Below are 24,010 nucleotides of genomic sequence, written 5' to 3'. Positions count from 1 at the left end.
AATTATATCCTGACTAATGGCCTGCATATGACAGTTATATCCCTTACTCTTTATTCTGTTCATGCTCTTAGAACCAGAAACACCAACAAAGAGTGTCCTGACTTTCATAAGGAGCAATGTTGTTATGTACCCAAGGCTAGTTCCTCTGCTTGTTTTAATTAAAGCCAGTGTTCCTGTAGCTCTGAAAAGGATTCTGTGGACCAGTGAACACTGGTAAGTTCAGAGTCTTTTTATCTGATACTGTGCAGTGCATTGAACAATATATCCTCATAAACTAATATGCCAAACTATGCACATTCACCGCATCCACTTTATTAAAGAAACACTTGGTTTGTGCTTTTACCAATGGGCTACTTTAGTAAAACACCTACTTTGTACACCCACTTACTGGCCACTTTATTAGAAACACCTACTTTTTACTTCCTCTCACTGGCCACTTTATTAGAAATGCCTACCCTCACTTCCACTTACTGGCCATTTTATTAGAAACACCTACTTTGAATGTCCACTCACTGGCCACTCTATTAGAAACACCTACTTTGTACTTCCACTCAGTGGCCACTTTATTAGAAACACCTACTTTGTACTTCCACTCATTGGCCACTTTATTGGAAACACCTACCTTGTACTTCCACTCAGTGGCCACTTTATTAGAAACACCTACTTTGTACTTCCACTCATTGGCCACTTTATTGGAAACACCTACCTTGTACTGCCACTTACTGGCCACTTTATTAGAAAGACCTACTTTGAATGGCCACTCAGGTTGCTAGGTTGAGAGCGATATACCACCCAAAAAACATCCAGCCAAAATCAGCTCTGTGGTCAGATACCGACCATTGATGAAGACCTAGAGGATGACTAACACAAACGGAGCATCAGCAGATGAGCTGCAGTCTCTAAGTGCACACCAACAATGTAGGGGTTTCTAAAGTGGGCAGTGACAGTATATGATGATATGAAGGGCCGCCTATAGATGAAAGCCATCCATATTACACTCAGCACTGAGAGAGATCAGACTTTTAGTGAACTCACCAATGAGAGGTGTCATCGCAGAGGTGAAAACTGAGCTGCTCTGAACTAAGAAAGTCATTCCTGCTCCGACGAACATAGCCACATATCCCGAGAGCCAGCTGAAAGGATAAGGGAAGTCTGCACAGAGGAAAAGCACACACATGAGGAGCAGTGATAGTGTCTGATAGGACAAAATCTTGTGTTTCCTTTTTGTTATATATTAAAATGAAAATTCCAGCTGCCGTTTACACTGTGTCAACATTTCATGATGCATAGACAAATAAAACTGGTCCAAAAGTATTAGGAATAAAAAGTAGTTACATTAAAAATGAATGTTTTTTCCTTCTTGTGTAATGTTACCAATTTGGAGAGTTTTTGTTGTGACAGCGATGATACATAAAGAATAGTTTTATATAGATAGATAGATAGATAGTTAGATAGACAGATAGATAGTTTGTGTAATGTGCAAATGTCCACATGTCTGCATCATTCCAGATCAGATAATGCCCAACAACAGTGTTTAACCCTTAGTCAAAGGCAATACAGTCAAAAATACGAGTGTGGTGTCATTTTAAATTATTATTCTATATTATTATTCTTCACTCATAGTTCACTAAAATTCTGTTTGAAGCACAGATTTGACAGTTTTATCCATACCATTTTTGTGGTTGAAGAAAATTCTGCAACAATTTGAATTTAATGAAGCCTTATTGTTTTAGGCAGAGTCTTGTTTTCATTTTGACAAAAAAAATTGACATAAAAAAAAACATGGGGAAAAAACTAGAAAACTAGAAACGCAGATGCAAACATGTTGATAAAAGAGTGTAAATCGAATCTGAATGTAATTAATTACATAACAATGTATTTACATAACAATGTAGTTATACAACAGTAAGTTTTGACAGCACAGTCTAATCACTGGTTGCTTAGTAATGACTGCTTTGCACTTTTTAGACAGTCTTTTAATGACTAACACATAGGTGATGTGCATTTCCAAATCACCATGATTCGCAAAATTTAATGACTTTTGAAATGTATTTGGTTGTAGTTTGTTCTGTGTCTTTCACAAAAGAGAAAATGTATTATTTTTCAACACTTATTTTCTTGAGAAATTGAGAACACATTTTGCAAAAGCAGTGAAACACTCGAGGTGGTGGTATCACAGCTCGTGCCTGTGACCAAATCACAGACAATAATAGTGTTCTAGTGCTCAATTAAGCAATTATGCAATTACACTTATGTAATGTAAGTTACACTAATTATGTAATGTAAATAAAATGTTCAGCAAAAAAAACATAAATAATACTTAATATTTAGTAAGTAATAAGTGCATAATAGTGTCATTCTCCTGAAACACAATCATTCACTGGTTTCTCCATAGAGACTCCACAGACTCGTACCTGTGTTGATAATGACTTGAATAACTTTGGCCACTTGTCCTTTAAGGACCGAGTTGAGGACTTTGACGATGAGGATGAGACAGGAGCACAGCACCAGCAGAGAGACAGCCAGCAGAATCAAACCCACAGTCAAGTCCGACAGGTTTGTGTTCACAAATAGATGATAGCCTGGGAGAATAGAGTACTGCGTTACTTTCCATCCATGCTGGACATTTATCACACTAAAATAGCAATCTCAACAAACAACAATATGTATATGATGAACATCATCAATACGTCTTCAGCATTTATTCTTTGGTTTATTCTGATAAGGACTCTTATTGTGAAGGTGCGGCTTGTCTGCTGGGGGTTATGTGTGAGAGTAGGAAGAAATGAGAGTCTGTGAGCTGAGTAGTGAGCAAACTGTTAGAGAAAAGCTGAGACTATGTACAGCATAGCTGTGGCCAATAACAGCTGGTTAATAAAGCACCGTGACTTGTGTGAAAGCCGTGCCTCTTTTAATAGCGGTGAGCGGTTATTTCAAATTTATCACTGTGAATTTTCAGCCATTTTAGTTTTTTAGCAAAGTGCTATTCACTAATTGTTACTGACTGTATACACATGAACATATTGTAAAATTATAGGATTTGATTTTTTTCTTTAATATTATTCATTATTATTTGCTGTAATATTAGTTCACTGGCAACAATGGTGCCATGTGATTTATCCAATAAACCTGCAGAAATAGCACTTATTCAAAAACTTTTGTCATAAATAGAAATGTGTTTGATGGACTAACTGTCATTTGTAAACTCTAAGAATGAAATAATATATAACCCTGTTTAATTTTCAACGATGTTGGGGAAATACAGTTTTATATATGAGCTTTGTAAGTAACGTGGAAAAGCAAACATAACGAGATTTAAGCAAATGACAGTTTCTTTACATTTTCACTGGCTGTTATATTACAGGGCAAATACAAATCTTCTGTATTTTCACCTGTATTTTCCTTGATTTGAAAAAACTGAAAAATTTTGTTTGTTTGCTTGTTTGCAGCCATTTTTAATGATCCTGCCATGTTCTCTATAGTCCTTGGCATTTAGTTTTACTAAACCGCTCCTGCTGATTTTACAGCCCAGTTTCTGTTTATTTGCCAAGTTTACAAATTGGAAAAAGAGTTGGGAAAAAGTTTGGGCACATTTTTCACTATATTAAATTCAGTAAATAAACAGCAATTGTGTAATAATATTTGCAGAAATGTGTTCTCTGTAAAACATGCCAAATTGTTCTCACTTAAAAAGTAACAAAACATGTCATTTGACCAAGGCTGGTCTTTCCATAAGACTGCAGGTCTTAAACTAACAACATGCAGGACACCAACATGAAGATTAATAAAGCAAATTGGAGATGTTGTTCAGCCAACAGTCAAAATACTGCAGAAACACCATTAAAGTAAATAGCATCTCTTAGCAAACACATATTTGTCAGGACTAGATTTTGAAAAAAGGTAACCTCTTACACAGCCAAGACCTGCTGGCAGGTCCAGACTTTTTTTTTTTATATTGTTTATTACATTATTTTCCATGTAGTTATTGAATACTATGGCTTGGGATGTAATAGGTCTGGTATTATAAGGGGTTAATGCTAAATACCTCATGTTAGTCTCAAAAACATTCAAGGCTGCCTTTGCACTGTAAATGTTTAGGTGCAGTACCTACTCATTGATAGCCTGTTCTAAAATACATGTAATAAAAACGATGAACATAATTAAAAAATGAGCTGAAGGCAATGACTGAATGAAAGCCATTACAATGTAAATGTACACTAATTGGATTCTTAAAATACAGTTACTGCATACAATACTCATTCAGCTCATAGAGACTGCACATACATCTCTCTGCAGTGCCTTGTGAGGTGAGAGCCGTCTTGCAATCAAACACAGAGGAGCAATTCAGAGAATCATTTGCCGATGGCTGCAGAAAGACAGTTAGTGAGAGAGAGAGAGAAAGAGAGAGAGAGAACATAAATGTAAAACATTATTACTGTTATTAATAATGTTATTATGACTGTCATTTCAATATGCATTTACCTCAAGAAAAATCTCAAATAAACTTCTGAAGTTCATCAAATAGTTATTTGAAAAAAAATGCATTATTATCTCCTCCGGAAAAGTAACCAGTTAAATTAAACTTCATACAGAGTTCCAAGAGTTCCTTTTGGAGAAAAAATGAAGTCTGTAGGACACAATTACCTCTGTGGGAATTTCTATGGGGGAAGTTAACCTGTGTGCATGCATTACTTCCACCTGCTAACACTTCTTGAAATACTTTAAACCAATTTTTCTCCCAAAGTCAGACACAGCCATTTCTCCATCTAAGCCTCCATTGTTGCATTGTAGCTATCAACCTGTGAACGTGAGGTCTAACATCAGAACCTACTGTGTTATGGTATAGCACTGTTCATCATAGTCCACAGGGCTCGATTTGAGGGGGGCTGAGAGAGGACAGCACCCCCCCCCGTTAATATTATGTAAAATAATCACCCTGCACTTTCCACCTCTTTTGAATTAATGTGATGTCATGTAAGTTCTTTACTATTGATATTTTAACACCATCCATATGTGAGATTTTCACACTATTGAAGTTCTCCATGTAAAATACGTCCAGGCCAGTGCACACACACCTACAGAAGAGGTGGTTATGTAAAATCATTGGTTATGCTGTGGAGTGTTTGGTACAGCAAACGTACCCAATGTCAGTTGCCAGGTTTGTGAATTTCCCACCAAATCGGGCTAGTTTGAAAATGCAGTCACAGGAGAACTGAATAAAGCTCAAGATCCCGGTAGACGCTTTGTATGCAAACTTTGTGTTGGAGATTTTTGCAACCCTACGTGTCATACAGAACACTACAGCAAGACCTGTGGTCTATCTTTAAAAAAGAAAAACAGGTACAATAACCAGCACTAACTAGGAAATGGTTGAGGTTAGTGAAACTGAAATACTTCTTGACTGCTTCTTGACCCCCCCCCCATCCACCTCTGGACCGCTAATCACGTTTGTAGAAGAGCACTAGTTTAGGAAACAAATTCAGTGTGCATTTATTGACTAAGATACTTGGGAGCTTTAAAATGCTCATTAAAAGATTAGAAATGGGAAAGATAATCTCATTCATTGAAGATGTTATAATACTGTCACCTACAACTTTGCTATAAATCCCAACCCTGTACCTCCACCTTTCTGGAGTACAGTTAGAGAGTGTAGCCCCTCTGTTGATATACAGTTTGTCCATCCTCTAGCCCTTCACCAGTGGTCAGTTTCTGTTGTGCCTGATGTACTTGTACCAACACCACTACCTTTATTATGTCAGTGTCACTGTCACAGTGTCACAGAACTGACCAATTGGTAACAAGTTGCTCATGACAACAGGCTACATACAGTCTGTAACTGTACATCTATAGTGGACCTATAAGGTAGCTGGAGCTCATAAAGAGGACAGAATGTGGAAATACAAGCTAGGTGTTTCTAATAAAGTGGCCACTGAGTGTGGATACAGTATATTTATCATATTAGTTTTGTAGTGATTGTAGATGACAAGCATAATTATGATTGGCACAGCATCACTTTGGGAGAGTTTTTTGTTCTCTATTGTCCCTCGCTCTCAGAATTACTGCTGAGAAAACATTTGAGAACAAGGAGTATCATTTAAATAACAAAGCTGCTCCAAACAGATTCTGAAGTATCCTCCCTCTTACATAACCTCAGACTGGGGACCGCATGTACTGGACATTGTTGTAGATTCCGTTCTCAGTCTCACATGACTCAGCTAATAATAGGCTTGATGATTACCTGAAGCTTTGAATCAGAGGTATTAGAGTGGGAAAAGTACAAACGTGCAGTATACTGGGAATGGAGGACTGGAGCTGAGACCTACTGCTTTGATTATGTTAAGGTAAAAGTCTTCTCATTCACTGAAAAATGTACTATTAGAGCTAAATTAGTTTTTCCAGAGAGTTTATAATGTAATTTACAGGGGATTTGATTAATTGAGTAGTACACAATAAAGTATCTGTGTAATTTGCACTGAAAAGGCATAGCAGATGTTCATGTAGGCACTGCATGATAGGCACCAAACTCAATAACAATACAATAACAGCACACTGCACTGCCATGTCTATTAACAGGTATAGTTATTCCATTAGTGTGGGGTCAGTTTGACAAGCTACTATTACTCACAGAAGGCCAATTACTCTGGTTTATCACTCTTAGACTTCTAAACACTGAGGTCATTATCGATTCATACTGGATTAAAATCCATAATCACATAAATTCATAAGTATTTTGAAGGTTGATTCCTTAAAAATGCTTTTTAAAAATGAAATGTAACTCCTGTTGCTTTTATGGGCTCTGTGACTGGTCTACACTCAATTTTCTTCATGACTAGAATATGTTCTGCCTGCATGTTCCATAACTGGAATATATAATGCCCACATAGACCAAGACTAATACAGAGGCAGACTAACTTCAAGACAGGCTGAAGTATTCACTGTGTATTCACTGTGAAAGTATAGTAATCAAATTAAACAATATGTTACCCAATGGCTGTTTCATGTTTTTTCAAATGTCCTTTAAGCCATAAATCCGAATAAATTCCATAAAATGTGAATATTTACCACTGTTAGCTTGGCGCTAACATAACATAGGAAAATCCATTGCATCGCTAGTGAAAATTACAAACTGAATTTCAATGTTTCTGCATTAAACATTGTTATTTAATGACATGCATGGCTGGCACATGTTCATGATAACTGATTCATGATTAATGTGTCTGATTCTCAGCGTAACCAAAATTAAAGAAAAAAAAAAACACTGATTTGTTGCTGAGCAGCTGGCAAAAAAGACATTTTAGCATGTAGCCCATCTTTTCTCAAACATTAATTAAAACTATGCATATTTTTAGGAAAAAACAGGCAGTTTGGTGGGCTCAATATAAAAGAGATAAAACCAGATTAATCCACTATCTGTAACCTACAGGCAGGATTAAGATTAAGACAAAAACTTAACCTTAACCCTTACACTGGTTCTAATCTTAATCCTAATCATAACCATTATTACTGTCTAAAACCTATGTGGAACTGTCAAAATAAAACGGCACAGATAATCTCAGATCAGACTTTGAGGACAACCATGCCACATAAAACAGAGGTCTTGCATAAGTGAGGAAAAAGTGGAATAAATAAGTAATTGAGCAGTAGAAGAAGAGAATAGAGAATCAATACCGTGTGAACGCTGCTCCCACACCACACTTTCACCAGACTGCGATTCCTCATGTGCTCAGCTCCCAAAGCGATGCCCGTTATCACAGATTTATCCAGCTAGACAGGACAGATGTCAGCAAGAGTTTACATCACATTCAGAACAGACACTGAATACCTCAAATGATGCAATGAGTGCTAATGTGGGTGAACACACAAGGGTTTTGCATGTCACACTGAACTATTTAAGTAGTGTGATAATGACAGTGTGATGCTGATAATGAGCCAGTGCTGACCAAGAACCTGAATCACCAGCACTGTAATCAAACCGTAATCAGACAACCATGCGCACACACACACACACACACACACACGCACACACACACACACACACACACACACACGCACACACGCACACACGCACACACACGCACACATACACACACAGACACAAGGTACACTGCTTGTAACCATATTTAACTATTTTTAAGCTTGGTCTAAAAAGACATGCACACACACACACATAATTGTTTGTTCATATACAGGATGTGAAGCCATACATCTGTCACATATGTATTTCGCTGCTGTTGGAACAAAACCTTGTATCTCCATTTTTTGTCGTTTTTCAGTTTTTGACATAATTTGAAAGTATCCATTGTCCTTTATATTGTATGTAAATTTTATAATAAATAGACCAACAGAAATGACCCAAAATTACTTGGAAAAAGTCTGATTCCATTGACTTACATTAAAAGTAGAGTATGTTTTTTTTCCTTTTCCTGTAAAGTTATCACTTTGGAGATACAAAGTTTTTGTTTCAACAACAGTGATATATATGTAAGTAGCTATATGTAATAACATGCCCTATGTGTATTGTATACAGCACTATGCAAAAGTCAGAGACGACCCTTTAATTTAATTTCCAGTCAAAACAAACATTAAGTTATTCTTTTTTCAGCAAAAAGGCAGAAAAGTAGAATAGATATAACAGAAAATTACGCAGAAGCATTAACACTTAAATATAATATTGATTTTTCAATATTTAGTGTGTCCACTCTTTGCCTTTATTGCAGCTTCTATTCTTTTCAGGAGATTTACTGTAAACCCAGAAATCTGCTGGGATATTTTTTCCAAATCTCCAAAGTTCAGTCATAGAAGTTGGTTGTAATTTCTGCTTCTTACATTCCGAATAACCCCAAAAACATTTAAAGATGTTGTGGTCTGGACTCTGGGGTGGTCAGACCATGATTCTGAGAACACCAGCAGCTTCTTTGTTTGATTATCTGATGTCTAATATCTGCAGAAATATCCACTGAAAAGTGAATAACTTATTTATGGTTTATGGTTATTTATGGTTTATGGTTCTTCAGTCTAGAAATTAAATAAATAAAGGTATATGACTTTTGTGTAGTACTATATATGTAAGAACCTATGTTATATAACCTATGATATGCCCCATATGTAGTACACATAGATAACGACCTATATATGTACCTGTATGTAACACACATACACACACATTTACACACTTGTTTGCTTCCACATACACCCTCTGCGCACCTGTATGATGAGTTTAGTGACAGGGTCAGTGATGACCTTCAGCAGCTCCGGGGCTTCCTCTCCGCTCTGCAGTTGGAAGCTGCTGACCACAGCCCGGGCCAGAAAGCTGAGCAGTCCAGTGGCCACCTCCAGAGGCAGCAGCACCAGCACTGACAGCCAGTTAAAGCAGTCGTGGATGGTAGCTCCCGCAAACGCCCTGCACACAGACACAGCAAGAGACGAGTAAATGAACAGAGAGCATACTGAACAGTCTGGAGCAAAGTGACAGAGAGAGTGTGGGGCTTAAATTTGATCCTTTTCCTCTTACCCCAAACACAGGCAATCAGCCAAGACATGTCTGATGTCTGAATGTGTTTCTTTAGTTTTCTTTGAGCACAGTGTAACACAGGGGGGAAGTAGAATGTGGTTATCACTGTCAAGCTGAACGTGGTTCTGATCATCCTCTCATATAGCAATGCTGGCTGTGAATTTTGAAAGCAAATAAAAAAGACAATTCTCAAGATTCACCTTGAAGAATGTTTTTGTTGCATAAAAGTAACGTTTTTTATGATATGTGTTTCTGACTACTGTATTGTATGTGTAATTCACACCTATATCATTGTAATTACCTTCTTATTGGCTATTTTATCATGCTCATATTGGCTACTTTGCAGTATTAAATAAACTAGCCATGTTTGACAAAGTTTCACAATTCATATTTTTTAATCTGGATTTTTTAAATGTATTTAGGTTGGAAGGCCTGTCTGGTTCAAACAACATAGAACTATATTGCATAAATTGTGTTTCCATCCATTTGCCAGACTTTTAATGAGTGGATGTAACAACCTGTTCAAATGAACAATGAATGGTAGGTACTGGAGACAAAGTTTATGTTTTGATTTATAGCAGAGATGTGTGGTTTGCTTATATACCAAAATAATCTTGCTTAAAAAATAAAAATGCGTTAGGTTGTACGTTGCTCTTCCTTTACTACACTTACGCTGCACCAATTAGCATCATGCAAACAGCACACTTAAATCATCAAACTAGCCTTTTTAAGTAATCCCAAGTAGACTTGCTTATGTGGTTTCTGACACTATGAAATATAGTTATCTGTAAAAATGGCCAAAAACATGGACAAAATTCAGACTTGGCTGTGACTACTGTTTGTTGCTATGCAATGTGTTTTGTCTGAATAAGCAAACTAATAAGATGCTCTTATGAACTAACGGGCTCCCTCCAATCTAATGTCCTACCATTTTCTGTGACAAAGTTTTGACACCCACTACCCCATATCCTCCTCCATATTTCTCAGTCCTGCTCCTGTTCATCAAGTTGGGTCTAGTTTAAATGTGAAGAAGGCCAGAAATATCATATGCAAGTTCTCAGAGTTCTCTCTTCCAGTACAGTCATACTATCTCTTCCCAAACTACAAGCATATGCTGAAGGTCCAATCTCATTATACGAGTCTTGGCTGATTTGAGGTAAGAGAGGAACTAGTGTAAATGAGATTTCTTGCTGAACTATTCTTTCAATCTGCATCCAAATGGAAAAAAAAAATAGTGTTAATACATCTATAGCCACTGAAGATGAAGTCTTTTAGTGATAAGGGACACAGTCAGGGATGGATCACGGCTGAGTCATATTCAGAATTACACACTTTTGATTAGGCTTTCTTCTTCTTCTCTATTATAATCAACTGTGGGTGATTATGGTGACGTTGGTGGTGGTGATGGCGGTGATGACGTTGGTGAGATGAAGAACTGATGCCTGATGACGTTGTATTGAGATAGAGCCGCCTGTATCTCCTTACCGCTTAAATTCGCTCCTCTCTCCAGCCTGCATCAGAGCTACAATGGTGTTGGTGACGGATGTGCCAATGTTTGAGCCCATGATTATGGGAACAGCAGACTTCACTTCCAACACTGAAACACACACACACGCACATACACACACATACACACACAGACACACACAGACACACACACACGCATACATGCTCATAAATGAATGTATTCATGAGCTGACTGCATTTACCCAATTGAAAAATGAATGTAAATCAGTGGTCCATAATACACAGAGTGATAATAGCCTCTGGACTGAATAATAACATAAAATCTCCAGAATCATTTCAAAGCCTAGCAATTCAGGGACTCATGCATTTTCAGCCTAAATCTCATTCCTGCCATTCCTGGCAGAGGTGATAGTGAATTGGGGGCTGATGATTTTCATTCTATGCCAATGACCCACAAGACTAAATGGAAGCAGTAATACGTCAAAGACTATACCTGCCCTAAACACACCTACTTTTAGTATCAGTAAATTGCTGGTAATTACTCTCTGCTGTGTGCTGAAATCACTGAACAAGACACAACGTCTGCATTTCAAGCCAGTGCAGTGGTCCACCATGTGAAAACACTGTGTGCTCAACTGTGACACCCATTAGCTTCTGTTCACAGCCTCAGTGAACCAGAGGAAAGAGAGAAAAAATACAGAATAAACCTGATCAAACTCGCTTGGCATTTCAGGTTCAAATACTGCACGCAGAAGGACTTATATTATGGAAAAACGAATTGTTGAAATAAAAGAGTTTGATGTAGAATGTAAATACTGTTAAAGTTTCAAAATGTATCATTCACTGTTCAGTCCATATTATTGGAAAATAGGCCGAAAACACACCTCGTTTTGTGTTTTGTGATGTCCAGCACATTTATATCCATGCTTCCAGTCTACAGCAATTTAGCTCTGCCCATTCTTGTCATATACAAAATGTGTAGAATGACAGCTATATAGCTTTTTGAACAAAGCACCATGCAGGGCATTCAGAACAAATGTCATTTACATGTATCAGTCTTAAAGGCACAGTATCAAAACAGTCAGATTGATTATAAAGAATAAAGAGGTCCACAAAGCGGACTGAACAGGAAAAAAAGTAAAATATACGAAAAGTCTATTGGCCTTTTAAAGCATTTTGACACCCTGTGGAGCTAACGTGATGCTGCTTCCCTGCTAAAACTACCTAAAACACATATTTGCAAACATCACTTTGACACTTTTGGGCAGATGCTCTACTCACACATTCAGGTGACAACCAGTGCATTAAAATGTAACTTTCCATCAAGCATGACAAGCATTTCTTTAATTTCAAAAGCTACTTGTAATGGACTTGAATCCCCTGTTGTACTCCAACCTCTTTGTGGAATTTTGGGCCTGAACACCATCTGCTCTGAGGAATGAGCTAATTGGAGAAGCATGATTGTAAATAGAGTAACAAAGCACAGATTTTAAACAAGACCTCTTAATCAAACATGATGATGATTTGTGCTGTTTAAAAAACAAAATCCAGGAGAAGAAATTTATTTGACTAAATGTTGTACCTACAAAAGAAAATGAGGATTTATAAAGTTAGATTAGATTAAAGGGCCCATGTTAAACCAAATTTTCCTCTCTTTTTTTAAATTAGCAAGCTTGATTTGTTGTAATTTGTATCTTCTAACCCTAACCTTAGTTCATAGAGAAATTAAGCTGCAAAAATACCCCATTCTGAATGAAAACTAATGCAGCCTAACTAAACAGCCTGTTTAAAAAGGATAAAGAACAGTTGGGAGAAATGGTCACGTACAAATGAGCTATGATATGTTTTTGTTACATAAATATGCCTTGTAAGTTGACCACAGGGAAAATTATGAAATACAAGAAAAATGTAGGAAATGGGCCCCTTAAGTCTTTTGGTAGTTTTAATTTTTGTTGATTTGTCAGAAAGCAGGATACGAATGATAAGCACTTATCTTTCAGAATAAGGATTTACTGAGAGAGAGTTAAAGGAACTGGTGTAAGTGTGGTCTCTGTAATACTCACGTCCAGAGGAGACGAGGCTGACGATGATGGATGTGGATGTGCTGGAACTCTGAACCAGCACAGTGACCAGAATTCCAACCACCAGCCCAGCCACTGGATTCGACAGAATGGCGTTGTCCTGGAAGATATCTCCTGCCACCTTACCTGCACATATATGAGGGGGTTTTCTTATGGTCCTGCACATAGTTGGGCAATTAATGAAGAATTGAAAATGCTTCAGTTTGCTAATAGGCTAAAATCAGTGTCTGGAATACCAGCCATGAGTGATCAGTGTTATACCCCAGGACTACTTTGTTAAGGTATGGGTCTTAAAAGGAAGACCTGAGTGATAGTTTCAGTGTGTTTTCCTGTACTTAGAAAAGAATACAGAACGTGTTGTATTAGAATAGACTTCTAATACAAGCCAGTGGACAAGCACCTGCCCACTGACCTCTATTACAAGCATGTTTTGTAGGTCTGGCATAGGTGTGCAAATTTTGAGGGGAATAATGTCAGGAGGCTATAGCTTACGTACAGCAATCCACATGTAAAAATGGCTAAACTACCATTACATGTACCATATTGATACCTCCGGCTTTAATATTAACACAAAAAAACAAATAATAGTAATATCAAACATATTCAGCATAGAGATACAATTTTGTAACCTGTTATGGTGGCTCTTTTTCTTTCCACTGTGTCACTAAAATTCTTAATTTGATTTGCATGTTGTCATAAATATTTATGCAAAAAAACAATAATAATAAACATGATAATTAATAAGAAAAAGAAAGAACTGCTAATAACTGTTATGGCATAAGCCAGTAAACAATCATAGTACCGTAAAGAAGTGTTCAAAAAGTGATTCCAGGGCAGATTAAGGCTGACTGCTCTTATGAAACTCGAATATGTACATTTATCAACAATCAATCTGCAACCCAAAAATGTATCTCTCATAATTACAAAATTTGGAAGGGACATGTCCACGTCCAACCACCCTCTGAATGTGCACTAGTGGGCTTGTGGGCCAGAGTAGCATTTTACAGCCATCGAGTACTCGGTATTTCAAAAAGAGTGCCTGAACACTCATTCTCAACTGTAATTTGGAGTACGTTCATTACTACAGTTTAAAATATATCCAGTAGGGGCAACAATGTATTAATAGCATATACCTGTTATACTGTAAATTAACTGAAATAAGCATGTATCCAAGCGATATTTTTCTTAGCGTCTGATAATTTAAAGTGCGTCCACATGTGTGATTTCTGAAGCATCTCTGCTCTTCTGGCTTCAGTGGCAAGCGGTGTAGTTTGCCATGCTTGAGGTAAAGTGACATGGATCAATGTATGATGTGTTCAACAAAAACAGCTGTTGTATTATTTGTTTTTACTATTTTCATATTTTTTTTTATTTTTACTGTTATATAATGACAATAATTATTCTATGTAAAGGCTTTTGCTGATTAAATGTATTGTAGTTTAGCCTACAATATTTGAGTATTCAGGCCAGTCCTGTTGTGTGTAGAGTCAACAGCTTTTCTGTTCTTTTCTAAGCACAAAGAAATGCATTAGAATTGTTGTCTATGTTAATAGACCATATGCTACAGATGTGTTGGATAGAGATTAGGCCTCTAAACGTGTACTAGATGAAAGCTGCTCTGCTACAGATGAGCGCATCCACAGAAGCTGAGTAACTGCCCTCATGAGGGATGGTTAAAGGGTCATATTTACCGCCAGCCAGCTGAAAGGCAGAGCTCAAGGTGTCCAGGGAGCAGACGAAGCAGTAGAGGAGGAAAAAGAGGAGTGGAATTTTCATCACGCTGATGAAGAGTGACTTCATTCTTGTCTTTTCTCTATGAGGAGCCTCAGGCAGCACTGAAGAGAGAGAAAAATCACACAATGATGAAGGAGACAAGGCAAAAGTCATATTAAGAGCACTCATTGGTTCCACAGTGCAGAGGGAAGTGCAGCCTTTGACCAAATGATTACAAATGTTTTACAGTTTCCCAGAATACATTCAAATTACTGTGAGAGGCAAAGATATTTTGAGCACTCTGTGATAGATAGGGTGGTTAGTCACATTTCAGAAATTAGAAAACATTAACAAATAACATATTAAAAAAGTAAAAAATCTTTAATATGATGTAGTTAATTCTTATAAGTCTACTAATTGATTTTATATTAATACTATTTTTTTTACTTTTTGCATAATTTGGAAACTCAAGTTACCAACAGAATGGCACAGAATTATGTGGGGAAACAATAGTCATTTTATACATATATATATATATATATATATATATATATATATATATATATATATATATATATATATATATAACAACTATTGTTTCCCTAAAAACATGGAGGGTTAAGGGTTCTTATGCAGATATTCTTTAAACTACATTATTAATTCTTTAAGCTACATTATTAATGCCACAGATTTTTTAATGCTGTTATCACATTTTCATAGTCTGACCCTTCAAACCACCCTTAGTTCCAGGCTAAAACCCAGCTGCTTGTGTGCTGTTGCTTTGGCTCTGACATTGTAGGCCTCTCATTCCAATGTAGCTGTTAAATGGCAAGTTTCATTGATGGCATGAAGTTATTTCCAGCTACTGCCATACTGAAGCTGTTTAGCACTGAAGGACCTTGAGTCTTAAGTAAGTAACTCACCACTGATGCCAGCACTATCAGTAACATCAGTAATGCTAGCACCAGAGGACGCCTTAAGCAGACTACACTGGACAATGGATAACTCAACAAGCAACTAAATAAGAAAAATGCAACAGCAAAGTGGAAAGCTCCAGTTCCCCTCGAAACAAGATGTAATGTAGTGGTGAAAGAGAGAGAGGATCACTAGAGCCACTTGACTGTAAATGTGATATATGTGATACACATTTGCGTGCAAACGTTTGGCCATGTCGAACTGATTTTCTAAGTGAAATTAAATTAACACATCCTCTACAGAGAGCACACTTCTGCACATTTGAATGCACAATTACTGTTTATTTGCTGAATTTAATATATCAGAAAAAAAGTAAAACTGCCCTGTGCAAAATGCATAAGATATGACATCATATTTTTTATTCATGTTTTAGTTTTTTGTTTGTTGAACGAAGCAAATAAACAGAAACTGAGCACTTAAATCTGCAGAAAATGTCATGTTAAAGTTTCTAATAGAGGATGTGATTTGACTCAGAAAATCAACAAATCAAGTCAGTAATTTGACGAGGGGTGTTCAAACCTTTGCACATGACTGTATATAACTATTGCAATGGTAAATATCATGACTACAGTCAACACACACAGAAAGCACACCTTGGATTTTTGGAAGTCTTCCGCTGTCCCAGGCTTCGTGGGATGGAGATCCAGGACCACTGGAGTGTAAGTGGGAACAGCTGCTGATGAGGTCCACGGTAGAGCCCATGTCGCACTCCGCACACTCTGACGCTCTGGAGCTGTGCAGGTTGATCCCTAAAACACCATGTGCGTAGGAGGAAAAGGAAGACAGACAAATCAAAAAGTAACAAATTAACAATGATTTCATTCACAGATACCTAACAGAGAGGTCACTACGCACTGCAGTTCCGCATTTTCTCTCAAATCACTTCACCTCTTTGTGAAAGTTTTACTTTATTATGTGGTGAGCAGGGCATAGGCCTGCGTGGTCAATGGAAACTAGTAGTGGTAATGAATTTAAAGGCGGGGGCAGTCGTGGCATCCTTCCGATGAAACCACGTCATCTCGGTCATAGAAATGTTTAATGACATTTGAGGTAAGTTAAGGCATCTGTGGTCCTGCTGTAAAAATAATAAAGTAAAAAACCAATTACATTTCAGATCTTAGAGATTTACACTGAATATGTTATGTATGCATGAACTGAAAAATTGCTAAGCTTTCAAATTTTTGAAAAAAAGATTTTTTGACTTAGATTTATCATGAGTTTAATTTTTAAATAAAAAAGAAAAAACTTCAAGAAATCAAAAAAATGTTGTTCCACATTGTTCCACAGAGAGTTTTAGTTGGTAGGTGGAGCCTTATTTTAGCCACACCCCTGCATTTTACAGCAGGAAGTGATACTTCATCCCTGTCTCTCAGGGCCACATGATGAGCAGTTAGATCCCATTGTTTTGAAGTGTCCCAAAGTCTGGAAATCAGTGTGTAACATTAAGAATTGTCATTACTGAAACACATTTTTTTCCCACAATTAAGTAACCTTTTTCATATTTCTTTAAAAAATATTATGATTTTATGTAGCAGAACTGTTCAAAACTTTTTGCTGGTCATGCTACTCATGCCAGTATTTTTGAGTTATGATGTTTTTTTAATGACAAAATGGAATGTTCAACATTTTATTATGTTTTAATAAAATAAACATAACTAAGATATAGGGACATTCAAAGTGAAAAGATTTTAGTCTGAGTGAGTTAAAAGTCTGAAATGTGTTTTAAACTCTGACTTTGAACCTCTTTGGTACAATGATCCATATAGTAAACATTGAAGGACATAATATTGATCCTTGCGGGACACCTTTAGCAACCAAAATGGGGACAGAGAGAGATCATTTTCTGTCATTGCAGCTTTATCCACTGTGATCTTAGAGAGAGAATGGGCTGTAAACCCTTTGCTGCCCAGTCTATTTATTAAAATGGAATGATTGATATCATCAAAGGCCTTGACCAGGTCAGTGGTTTTGCAGCAAAATGTTATGCATTACAGCAGTGTTATCTACTAGGCTACACCAACCACTATATTAGCATTGCCCATTATAGTAGTATTACAATGGTAAATATCATGACAACAAATAACACATGATACATTGTACACACATACAAATCAACAACAATGATTTTATTTCCAGACACCTAACAGACAGGTTACTACACACTGTAATTCTACATTGTTTTTCCCTAAATCACTTCACCTCTTTGTGAAAGTTTTACCTTATTATAGAGTCAGCAGTGCGTAGGCCTGCATGGTCAATGGAAACTACTAATCTGTGAAAGTTTCCATCCTTTGATGCCAAGTGCTCTTTGATTTCCCGACAATACAATGGATTTCATTACATAATTTCTTACAAGCAAGTACAATTAGTTTTGTTTCAAATGCATAAAATAACCCTACTAACAATATGACACAATATGATGCTTACTACAGTTGTATTCAAATGTTTGGGCATTTTGACTCATGTCAGAAAACATGTTTTGTGGATTAGTTACACATCCTCTACAGAGAACACACTTCTGCATATTTTAAGGCACAATTACTGTGTTTTTGCTGACTTTAACATACTGGGGAAAAATACATTAAATGTGGTTAAACGGATCAAATTTAAATTAAATAAACATTATGATTAAAGAGATAGTAACACAAATATTCTTGTAAATGTCTAAGATCTAAAACAATATATATATATATATATATATATATATATATATATATATATGTACATACAGTATATACAGGAAAAAATTGTAATATATAAATATATATAATATATATATATATATATATATATATATATATATATATATATATATATATATTACAATTTTTTACTGTGGGAGCACAGTTTATACTGAATATGTGGAATGATCCACATACAGTCAATGTCATATTATAACCTTGTAACTCTGTATTTATTCTTTTACCAGATTTATAATGTATGAACATTTCATCAAGAATATATAAATATATGTACGGAAATATCATATATATTATGTCCATATATATATATATATAAACACTAAGGAGCCTCGTGGCCCTGGAACCAAACATAAATGGTCCAATATTGAAATAAAACAACATTTTCTCCTGTAAAGTTTCCGTTTCAGAAATTTTCAGAAAACAAGGTTTTGTTATGACAGTCATAATGCATAAATACAATTTTTCAATGCAATATGAATGCATTCTAAATGGAATAAAGAAAAGAAAAAATATAACATTCTATATTATTTGGTGAATAAATTTCTATACTCTGCTTACCATTGAAGCTGCCCATTTGTCCAGTTCCAGTTGAAATGATTCTGATTGGCCGGGAGGACATGATGTCTGGATAAATACCTGCAGGGGGGGGTGAGTATGAACACAGGTGGTCAGAGTGTCAGCTGCTGTCACATGACCTTGTTTGACTTGAGAATGCTAAGATATACATTGCGCTACGCTGAGTGGATCAGCAGTGTTTGCTGAAGCTGTAGCTTTCTGTCGTTCACAAGGGATCAATTGTCCAACACTTAATTTGTCTCTTTCTTCAGCGCTTGTTCATGACCTTTCGAATAAATGACAGCTTGTCTAAGATGTTGTAAGCGACAAAGAAGGCATTTGCAATCCCCAGATGGCCATCGGAGATGCAAAGTCCTCCTGGTTAATTGCGTGAGCTACCTTCAGCTGCCATTATGTTCATTTCAAATGCTTCTTATCTTAAGATAAATCCATTTCTCACATCAGGGCTGTGGAAAACCTCTCTTGTAGGAGCAATGGCAAATGGGTTTTTGAAAGCAATGGCTCCGATTGACGAAATTAATGACGACTGACAGTCACTCAAACCTCTCAAACCTGTTGGCATCTTGTGGGCTCTACACAGTCCAAAGTGCTGTTCACTCTATAATCAATCTGTAAGAGCAGTTATTGGGGGTGCACAGCTGAGCTGGACTGTAAAGACAGTGGCCGACTTTTACAAGGAAAGAGGTTTGAAAATTTTACCAACGTCTTCTTACTTTAGCTTTACAGAAGTGCGTTTATGTGTATGGACAAAGTGAATTAGAGGACTTCCATGGCTTTTTCAAAATATTGTATATATGACATTGCTTAATACAATTCTATGAACATTCTGTATCTCAAGACAAATAGAGAAACGTATTGGTTTCCCATTAAAAAATACATATTTAAAAATACAAAATTATATTTGAAAAAAATCATTTCAAGTAGTAAACATACGGAAACTGACAGCAAATAAACAGGGAGAAAACTGGGAGGGCTTACTACTATTATGAGTTCTACTACTACACCTTCTAATACTTCTACTATCTTCACTATTATCACTACAGAATGCAATTGATTTGCAAATCTCATAGCCCCATATTTTATTCACAATAGAACATAGAACATATATCAGATGTTGAATGTGGGACATTTTACCATTTCATGAAAAACCTTACCTCATTTAGAACTTCATGGCAGCAACGCATCTCAAAAAAGTTGGGACAGGGCCATGTTCTTCTTTCACCAACAGTCTGTAAACGTCTGGGAAGTGAGGAGACCAATTGCTGAAGTTCTGGGATAATAATGTTGTCCCATTCTTGTCTGATGTAGGATTATAGCTACTCAACAGTCCTGGGTCTTCTTTGCCAGATTTTTCATTTCATGATGTGCCAAATGTTTTCTATTAGTGAAAGGTCTGGACTGCAGGAGGGCCAGTTCAGCACCCGGACTCTTCTTCTGCAAAGCTATGCTGTTGTGATGGATGCAGTATTGTTTTAGCATTGTTTTGCTGAAATATGCAAGGCCTTCCCTGAAGGAGATGTTGTCTGGATGGGAGCACATGTTGTTCTAAAACCTCTATATACTGTTCAGCATTGATAGTGCCTTTCCAGATGTGTAAGCTGGGCCCGCCATAGGCACTAATGCAACCCCATACCATCAGAGATGCAGGCTTTTGAACTGTGCGCTGATAACAAGCTGGAAGGCCCCTCTCCTCTTGAATTCGCAGGACACAGCGTCCGTGGTTTCCAAAAAGAATTTCAAATTTTGGTTCATCTGACCACAGAACAGTTTTCCATTTTGCCTCAGTCCAGTTTAAAAGAGCTTTGGCCCAGAGAAGACAGCGGCGTTTCTGGATCGTTTTGACATATGGCTTCTTCTTTGCATGATACAGCTTTACCTTGTATTTGTGGATTGCACGGCGAGCTGTGTTCATAGACAATGATTTCTGGAAGTGTTCTTGAGCCCATGCAGTCATTTCCAGTACAGAATCATGCCTGTTTTCAGCCTGAGGGCCCGAAGATCATGAGCATCCAATATTGACCGTCAGTCTTGGCCCTTGTGTACAGGGATTTCTCCAGATTCTCTGAATCTTTTGATGATATAATGTATTGTAGATGGTGGGATATCCCAGGTCTTCGCAAATTTATGTTGAGAAACATTTTTCTGAAATTGTTCCACAATTTTTAGGCACAATTGGTGAACCTCTGCCCATCTTTGCTTCTGAGAGACTCTGCCTCTCTAAAATGCACGTTTTATACCCAGTCATGTGAGTTAGTTACGATAACTCACTGCAATTGCCATCAAATTCTAAACGAGTTAATGTTTTTCATGAAATGGTTAAATGTCTCACTTTCAACATCTGGTATGTGTTCTATGTTTGATTGTGAATAAAATATGGGTCTATGAGATTTGCAAATGATTGCGTTCTGTTTTTATTTACATTTATTTACAATTTACACAGCGTCACACAACCTTCTTGGAATAGGGGTTGTATTACTTCTATTGCTACTTCTGCTTCTACTTCTATTATTTTTCTACCACTACTACTACTACTACTACTTCTATCACCATGTTTACTACTATTATTACTTACTAATACCACTACTACTTCTACTACTATTACTACTACTACTACTACCAAAACTAATATTATTATTATTATTATTATTATTATTATTAATAATAATACTAATACTAATACTAATAATAATAATACTAATACTAATAATAATAATAATAATAATAATAATAATAACAACAATAATAAAACTGCTAGCCATGAAAAAAACATTCATGTAAGTAAGTGTACAGTATCTTTGGCATTCAGAACACATGTGAAGCTCAAAACTGAATGTTCAATAACGCTTGTTTACATTCAATATGCTGCACAGTGTGTGGTCAAGGTGACCAGCCACATAATGGAACTGCATACTGCAACAACTCTAACTATTTTTTTAAAAAACACTGTCCGAGACGGCAAAAACAGCATGACAAAAATGTCAAGAAGGCCAGTGGGTGATGCCACTCGTCCTCCATGTGGAATCTACGCTGAGCTCTGCTTTAAGATTCTGTGGGACACTCAGTGCACCATGCGTTCATATCTGCATGTCTACTGCATTACCACTCGCAATGTATTCAGCAGAACATGGCATGGGAGAATAGAGCCCCCGAGAGAAATCACACACATCTGAAGAAATTCACATATAAATATTTAACAACCTTGTTAAACCAGACTTACTCTAGCCAAGCATAACACACAGAAGAATGTCAACAAGTATCAAATGATGTCACCAAAGCAATATAAAAATTAGCCTGTTGTCCTCCTCATTTGATGAGTCATTTCTTTCACTTAAGTAATCCATTCTCTCCACTGTAATGATTTAAAGACAGGTATTACAGTTATACAGATACAATAAGATGCTTACTTCTGCATGCAGCATCTAAAACACATAATAATAATAATAATAATAATAATAATAATAATAATAATAATAATAATAATATAAAAACACAAAATTCACTCCAAAGCAGTCATAGTTTTTCAGAAAGCTCCTTCCAGCCTTGAGACAATAAGATAATTTGGTTTTCCTAGTGTTTAATCTGGCAAAACTCACTTTAAAGACTACTGCGACACTAATGTAAGATGCTAATAGGCATGTTTACAACAGATGCAGCAATGGTTAAGTTTTTTTATTTTGGCAGGACTGCCCCTTTAAGCACACTCCATTATGCCAAACCATTTAAAATAAATATTTAAAATAAAATCAAATATAATGTTTGATCCAAATGTAACCACTTTTGCTTGCCTCTAAAACGTATTGTGATTTCTGTTTATATCACTGTTCAAACAGCAGGTGGGGGAAAAATAACATTAACCAATAAAAACATGTTTTGATCCCCCTTTCCACCATTCCCACCAATCATCATATGAAACAACCAGCTAGCACAGAGACCCTCCCCTATGCCAAGCCACAATATGGAAGTAAGTGCAGTGTGATTTAATACTGTAGTACTTAATGTAGATACTTTGAGAAAAACTAAATGGAACATTACAATTTATTATCAGGTTGAATAGGATTTTAATGCTAATGTTCTGTAAAGCTTGTTCAACCTCAGAACGGTTTCTGTGAAAGAATGTATTTATGGATAGGTCAATTGTTAAGCATCTTACCTGATTAAAAGGTCGAGGTTTAATTCTCCTCTCCAGGTGAGAAGTGTTCAGGGATGGCAGTCCTGACTGCCAAGGGAATTCCACGTTTATATAGGAACCACTATCCATGTGAACTGTGTATAATATCATTCTCTCACTCATTAACCGAGATGCCCTTTCAGTGCCCACTCAGCAACTAAATAACTGATGGCCCAAATAGTGCAGCAATGAGGTATGAAAATGAAAGCGTGGAATTGTTTCACACAATAACACACTTGGATTCCTTTTCTGTAAAAATGACTGAAAATCATTCTACAGAATTCATTCAAAGTCAGAGTTGAAAACACTGACCTGGACTAAAATCCTGTTGCTTTAAATGACCCTGTACCTTAATTATGATTGTTTTAATAAAATAAATACATGAATATTCCATTTTGTCACTACCAATAGAGTAATCATGCATCCAAAACATTATCAAATGCTTCAGTATACACTTAAAAAAATGGTTCTTCAAGGGTTCTTTAGTAAAGAAAATGGCTCTATATAACACTTTGCATAATTAAAAGGTTCTTTGCATGGGAAAGTGTTCTTCAGATTGATGGAGAATGTGCTGTAGATGGTTCTTTATAGAAGCTTTTTGAAAAGAGCTCTTTATAGCACCAAAAAGGGTTCTTCTATTGTTACCAACTTGACATTGTAACAATAGACGAACCCTTTTTGGTGCTATATAGAACCCTTTTCAAAGTGGTTCCACGTAGAACCATCTATAGCACATTCTCCACCAATTTAAAGAAAAGCCATTTACTGATGTAAAGAACCCGTTAATCATGCAAAGGGTTCTTTGTTCATGGTTCTA

The 24,010-nt window shown here is 36.5% G+C and overlaps 1 protein-coding gene across 1 annotated transcript in view; it reads right to left on the bottom strand.

The window, feature by feature from the left end:
- The window catches only part of slc34a1a (solute carrier family 34 member 1a), a 29,234-nt gene extending 5,888 nt beyond the window's left edge, over positions 1-23,346 (bottom strand). The window contains exons 1-11 of the mRNA XM_036575599.1: positions 23,176-23,346; positions 19,008-19,085; positions 16,341-16,496; positions 14,751-14,894; positions 13,042-13,185; positions 10,997-11,108; positions 9,205-9,400; positions 7,669-7,764; positions 4,285-4,366; positions 2,415-2,582; positions 1,036-1,152 (exon numbers count right to left, since the gene is read on the bottom strand). Coding sequence (XP_036431492.1) covers positions 1,036-1,152; positions 2,415-2,582; positions 4,285-4,366; positions 7,669-7,764; positions 9,205-9,400; positions 10,997-11,108; positions 13,042-13,185; positions 14,751-14,894; positions 16,341-16,496; positions 19,008-19,068 — 1,276 coding nt within the window. The 5' untranslated portion in view covers positions 19,069-19,085; positions 23,176-23,346. The remainder of the gene's footprint in view (positions 1-1,035; positions 1,153-2,414; positions 2,583-4,284; positions 4,367-7,668; positions 7,765-9,204; positions 9,401-10,996; positions 11,109-13,041; positions 13,186-14,750; positions 14,895-16,340; positions 16,497-19,007; positions 19,086-23,175) is intronic.
- Between the last annotated feature and the right edge of the window lie 664 nt (positions 23,347-24,010).

The sequence above is a fragment of the Colossoma macropomum genome, unplaced genomic scaffold, assembly GCF_904425465.1.
Source record: "Colossoma macropomum unplaced genomic scaffold, Colossoma_macropomum, whole genome shotgun sequence".
NCBI lineage: Eukaryota > Metazoa > Chordata > Actinopteri > Characiformes > Serrasalmidae > Colossoma > Colossoma macropomum.
This window is presented reverse-complemented; position numbering and strand designations above follow the sequence as displayed.